Below are 6,902 nucleotides of genomic sequence, written 5' to 3' on the forward strand. Positions count from 1 at the left end.
TCTACCATAGATTTAAACTTGGGAAATACCTTGATCATTTCACTTTTCTTCTTGATCAGGTAAGTCCACAGTTTTCGACTGAAATCATCTACGAATGTGACAAAGTATCTGTTACCTCTAATCAAATCCAATTGGATAGGATCACACACATCAGAGTATATGACTTCAAGGGTTGCCTTTAACTTGTTTCCTACATCCTTGCTAAAGTTGTTCTTGTGTTTCTTCTCCTATACACATTACTCACATACTTCATTTGGAATGTCAATTTCTGGTAACCCTAAAACCATATTTCTTCTCTTCAGATCTCTGATGTCTTTGAAGTTGAGATGACCATGTCTATAGTGCCATATCCATTCATCCCTTCTAGTTGTAGTTGCAAGGCACTTGTGCTCCATCATATTAAGTTCAATCCTAAAGGTTCTATTCTAAGACATAAGTGCCTTCAAGATTAACCTTTCACCTTAGTCGAGAACTCTCATAATCTTGTCTTCGATTGACACTTTGTAATTCTTTTCTAATAACCGCCTTATGTTGAGCAAATTACTTTTCATGCCTGGTATATATAATACATTAGAAATTACTGACCTCTTGCCATCTTTCCTCATAATCAGAACATCACCAATACCTCCAGCCGCTAGAGTATTGTCATTTGCAAATTTTACCATGTTCTTCATTGAGAGTTTCATCTTGACAACCCAATATTTTCTACCAGTCATGTGTGATGAGCATCCTGAGTCCAAGTACCATTGGTCCTAGAATCTTTACTCATCTCTTCTTCTTCATGCTTTGCAAACTTTGCATCCTTATCTTGATTCTTTTGTTTTTCAAGACAATCAATAGAGTAGTGACTGTATTTCTGACAATTGAAACGCTGAGTGTGACTTTTATCAAGTTTTCGACCACCACTTCTTCCTCTATCCGCAACACCACCTCTTTGGTTGTTTTGGTGTGAGAGCTTTCTTTTATTCGACCAACCTCCTTCTTGTTGATTTCAACCAGTCAGATTGTTATAGCCTCATCTACCTTTGTTGTTGAACAACTTCCTTTTACCTTTCTTTTCTCATGCTGATTGTGCCGCAAATCCATATCACTCTTTGACTTGCCTGCAACTCTTTCAACCATTCTTTGTTCATGAGATTTAAGCGTCCCTTGAAGCTCTTCCTTTGTCAATGTTGACAAGTCTTTTGACTCTTCTATGGCTACTGCCACGTGATCGAACTTCAGAGCTAATGACCTCAAGATCTTTGAAATAACTGATCTTGATGTCAATACTTCTCCACATACCTTGATTTGATTCACCAGTTTTGTAACCCTAGTGAAAAAAATCAGTTATGCTTTCACTGTCTTCCATCTAAAGCAATTTATATCTTCTTTTGTGAGTTTGTAACCTCACTTCTTTCAACTTTTTTGCGCCTCTAAACAATTTCTCAAGAATTTTCCATGCTTCTTTCGCTGATTCAACATCACTAACCTTTTTGAAATTCTCTGCATCAACGCATTAATGGATCATAAAGAGAGCTTTATAATCTTTCTTCTTTAATTCTTTGTGTGCAACCTTTTCTTCATTCGTCATGTTGGCTGCAAGCGGCGTCACTCCCTCCTTCATAAGATCCCAAATATCTTGATAGCAAAAGACAACCTTTATCTACTTGCATCAATTCTCATAATTTTGATTCTTCAAAATTGGGAGACTCATCAGAAAATGTCCGTTCAGATGATTCATCACCATCATGGTTTGCTTCCCACGAATCGATTAGTCAGTGCTCTAGATACCAGATGTTGGAAATTCTCCAATTTCCCTTCAAAAAAGTCACTTAAACCTATGGAGAATTTCGAACCAAATCTTGATGAACAAAAATCAATCTTTCTGGTTGAGTAGTCCTCTTCTTCTTCACTATTCACTCAAGTGAATCAACCACAATAGGTTGCAAGATTTCGTTGAATAATGGTAATGAAAAGAAACAAAATTGAATTGGGGAAGAAAGAGAGATTAGGATTTTCGAATAAGGAAGAAGAAGAATTTTTGCAGAGTAACTCTTTGCTCGCAAATTGAGATTTTATTATTTTGCACCTGCAAATGTGTGTTCTGTTACAATCAATAAGAGTTACTCTCTATTTATAGATTTTGGGTTTGTTTGCTCCTCAAGGAAAGCCCAAATACCTAATTCTGCTAACACTTCAAAATTGGGTCTAAGTAAAAATCAATGTCGAGACTAACTCCTCGACACTTCGACACCTAGGTGTTTCAACAATAACATGTTTTGACACCATAAATTACATTCTCAACAAAAATTCGATCTAACTTATTCCTACAAAATCAATTTATAAGGTATGAGATAACTATCTCTAAAAACTCTTTAGAGACTATATATTTAACCGATGGAAAAATTGAGATTTTTCTATTACCATTAAAGAAGACAAAATTAAATGAATTGAAAAACCTTATAGGAATAGAAAGACTTTGAAATGAAATAGGTGGTGTAATATGTTATAATTTTGATTAAAAGTGTTCAACCAAAAGTTTTCTTAGAAGTTAGAGTGATCCATTCAACTTGATTATATTTAGTTAGTTACATAACTTGCTTTAACTTATCATATTTTTCTCTGATTCACTCTCTTGCTTATCTATCAAGTTATATCAATTTGTTTTCTTGATTAAATATATATATAACTCAACCTTGGAACAATAAGTAAACATATAAAGAACCATTTTGTAATTTTATAATAGTAAAAAATAAAGAAAAAATAATCAAAGAAACCATGAACTGCAAATGGGAAAACGCGACATTTTATTCATACAAAGCACAACTTTACGTGTACTTTCAATTAGATTAATTAACTCACAATAATTAATTAACAAAGTACTCCAAATCATGATTAACCATGTTTCATGTTTTGATGTTGAAGCTAGCTTATACTTCTCTTCCTTGAGTTCCCCTTTGCCGGAAGCACCCGAATTCTCTTTGCCACACGTACAAAATCTCTATTAACATAAAATAGATATACATAATTAATGATCACTGTATAATAATCTTCGTAGCACCAACACCTCTATTAAAAAAAATGTGTTATTATTGTCTGTTTGTGTTTCTGGTATCAGATAATAATTAATTAAGGAATAAAATTAAGAGATCCTTACTTCCAGGTAAGATCACCAGCAAGAAGAAGATCATTTTCCATGTCTTCATATGCAATAACATGACCGGGAATGGCATTAGACAGATCAAGATGACGATCACCGCCACCGTCCTCGTCGGTGCAATCCACAAACATCTGCCGTAGAGCCACAGCGAGACTCTGGTAGCTATCATGGTTATGCAGACTGATGCGTTGGCAGATCGAACGGCCCTCCAGCACAACCGTAACAGCAGGTACTACAGTAGAGACTAGATCGTCATCTTCAAGCAGATTGTTGTAGTTTCTGCTGCCATGGAAATCAGCTAAAGATGAAGAGTTATTTGAAGATGATGATGATGCACCTATGATATTCTTCTGTGTTCTATGATCTTGTTTCCATATTTGACGGTCATAACTGAAAAGGGTTTGTTTGTGGGGGTTCATGGGGCACTATCTTTGATGAAGTTTTGTTGAGAAATGAAATGTATAGATATAGAGTATAGTTGATGTGTGTGTGAGAGATAGTAGTAAGCACAAATGTCGGGACTGGTCAGATAGATGTCTAGAACCAACCCCAATCTCATGACATAGTTTTCTTTTTCAAGAATATTAATATACTTAATAGAAAATTATCTTTTGACAACCAAGCACCTCATTTATAACTTGAGAGAGAAAGAAATACGGAGAATAGTTTGGTATATGTTAAATGTTCATGATATCATATGATATCTCAAAGAACTAAATTAAATAAATTTGAATATAGTTTGAAATTCGACTAAATTATGTTTATGAATCAAATAAATTGAATATGAATAAAAAAATAAGTTTGTTAATTAAAAGAGTTGTACTTGAACTATATATAGTTCGACTTTGAATATAGTTTGAAATTCGATTTTATGGTCTGTACTAGACGCGACATAACATATGCAGTAAGTCTTGTAAGCATGTACATGGTGAATCCTGGAAAGGCTCATTGGCAAACATTGAAGTGGATTCTAAGGTACATAAATGAGTCTCTGAACAGAGTCCTGATTTGTGGATGGAGCATGTGGTGAAAATAGTAAAACAGAAATCGAAGGGTATGTCGACTCTGATTATGCAGGTTGTATGGATTCTAGAAAATCTATTTATGGATATGTGTTCACTATGTTTGGCACAATAGTTAATTGGAAAACAACACTTCAGAAGGTTGTTGCCTTATCAATGTTGGAGGAGTTTTTCACTATGAAGCATTGAATATTATGAAACTTCTTCTTTTAGAACAACACCTTTGTGAGAAACACACCACTTATTCACCACAAATCTTAAGATGATAGGTGGGTGGGATCTCTCACTTATAAATGCTCAAGTCTCAATATTTCTAACCAAGGTGAGACTATTACCCACACTACTCACACTAGATACATTCTCAACACTCTCCCTCAAGTGTGAGTCCACAATGCTCCCCCTCAAGTGAAAGCTCTTTTACTTCCACAAACTCTTATACCGCACAGAACATTTCTTATTCACCACACTGTCGTCGTTGACACTCTTCAATGGAATGTTTCTTATTCATCACACTGACGCCGTTGACTTTTGATACAATTAAGTGGGTCCCTTTCTCGAACCAAAGGCTCATGATACCATTTGTTGTGGGAGTTTTTCACTAGGGAGCATTGAACATTGTGAAACTTCTTTTTTTAGAGTAACACCTTTGTGAGAGACACATCACATATTCACCCAAAATCTTAAGGTGATAGGTGGGTGGGTTATTCACTTGTAAATGCTCAAATCTCCATATTTCTAACCAATATATGACTATTACCCACACTACTCATACTTGATACATTCTGAACACTCCCCCTCAAGTGTGAGTCCACAATATCCCCTCTCAAGTGAAAGCTCTTCTTACTTCCATAAACTCTTGTACCGTACAAAACATTTCTTATTCACCACATTGTCGTCGTTGACACTCTTCAACGGAACGTTTCTTATTCACCACATTAGCGCCATTGACTTTCGATACAAGTAAGTCGGTCCCTTTCTCGAACCAAAGGCTCATGATACCATTTGTTAGGGGAGTTTTTCACTAGGGAGCACTGAACATTGTGAAACTTCTTCTTTTATAGCAACACCTTTGTGAGAGACACACCACATATTCATCCAAAATCTTAAGATGATAGGTGGGTGGGTTCTCTCACTTATAAATGCTCAACTCTCCATATTTCTAACCAATATGGGACTATTACCCACACTACTCACACTTGATACATTCTCAACAATCAACCACTGAAGTGGAATATATCGCCTTCACTGAAGCTGTGAAAGAAGTATTGTGGCTTGAAGGTTTTGCTAAAGAACTAAAAATTCAAGGTCGAGTTATCACTATTAAATGTGATATTCAAAGTGCTATACATCTGTTAAAGAATTCAGCATATCATGAGCAAACCAAGCACTTCGATGTGAAGTTGTATTTCGTCAAAGGGGTAATCGAGCATGGAGAAGCCCAAGTGCTAAAGGTTTTGACAAATCACAATGTTACTAATATGATCACCAAGACATTACCAAGTTGCAAGTTTTTCCACTATATGTAGTTGATAAAGTTGCATGAAGAAAGCTAGTTTGTTCCCTTGATGTTATAGAGTTTGTTCCAAGGTGAAGATTTGTGAGATATTGGATCGAACTCTAGTATGGTCAAAGGGTAGCTTCTTGGTTCGACCACTCGACAAGACCTTAGCATATCGTCGAAGTCAGTTCACATGTTGTAGTCGAAATATGTGTCGCATCCGCGAAAAACAACCGGCGGGCTAAAACAAAAACAACACAGAGCCGCCACCGTGCGTTATTTATCCCAAAAGAGGGAAAGGAAACGCTCGAAGTAAACCTGGAAAGGACATGGTCTCGCGACCAAAGAGAATGGGATCGGGAGTCGGTTATGCGTAGGGAAGGTATTAACACCCCTACACATCCGTCGTACTCGACGGGATCCACGCTCAGAAAGATAGAAAAAGGTTGCTAAAACAAACATCACACACACACACTGAAGACAACACAGGTGGAGGAAGAGGGAAGAGGGCTCGCTAGGATATCGCATCCTATGCCTACGTATATCGTCTGGAACGAGAATCAGAGCTACCGTAGTTCGGCTCACGCACGCCGAAACAAACACACGCACAAAAAGGCAAACATGGAACCCGAACGCCAATCGCTGGACTTACATCAGCTTCCGAACCAAACAAACCCACACTGGAAACCAGATGCCACTTGATGGACTTATACCGGACTCCAAGCACACAACAATAGGATACGGACTGCCAATCGCTGGGCTTATGTCCATCTCCTAACACACACAAGAAGAAACAAGCAACAAGTTACTAAGGAGTCGGGAACTCGAGCCTAGCAACTGTCAAGCAAACACACACAAAAAGAAAAAGGGTGCCCGGAGAGATCTTGTGCGACCTCTTGCCTACGTACCTCATCTGGTATGAGGATCAGGGCAACATAGTTCCCCTTAACAGGGGAGAAAGACTAGCCTAACCAGATACAAAGGGAGACACAACTAGGGAGACTATGACTCGAGCCTAGATGTTATCATGCATATCATCCCTAAGTTAAGGTTGACTATCTATCTTGCTCAGGCAACAAGCTAATCCTAAACAGGTAAAGCAAAGCATGCAATCATAATCAAAACAAAGCAAACATTCACAGTTAGCACACACTATATCCAGACAAAGTGGGCTCGCACAAGGGTTAGGCTGCAAAAGCAAACCAAATGTATCAGGTGATGTTAGCTCTTAACCCTAACA

At 37.3% G+C, this 6,902-nt stretch overlaps 1 protein-coding gene across 1 annotated transcript; it reads right to left on the reverse strand.

The window, feature by feature from the left end:
* Positions 1 to 2,773: 2,773 nt before the first annotated feature.
* Positions 2,774 to 3,684, reverse strand: LOC127135117 (auxin-responsive protein IAA33). Its single transcript, XM_051061920.1, has 2 exons — positions 3,140 to 3,684; positions 2,774 to 2,983 (listed from the first exon to the last, which is right to left on the reverse strand). The coding sequence occupies exons 1-2, from the start codon at positions 3,559 to 3,561 to the stop codon at positions 2,908 to 2,910; spliced, it is 498 nt and encodes a 165-aa protein (XP_050917877.1). The 5' UTR covers positions 3,562 to 3,684; the 3' UTR covers positions 2,774 to 2,907.
* Between the last annotated feature and the right edge of the window lie 3,218 nt (positions 3,685 to 6,902).

Source organism: Lathyrus oleraceus, chromosome 4 (assembly GCF_024323335.1).
Source record: "Lathyrus oleraceus cultivar Zhongwan6 chromosome 4, CAAS_Psat_ZW6_1.0, whole genome shotgun sequence".
NCBI lineage: Eukaryota > Viridiplantae > Streptophyta > Magnoliopsida > Fabales > Fabaceae > Lathyrus > Lathyrus oleraceus.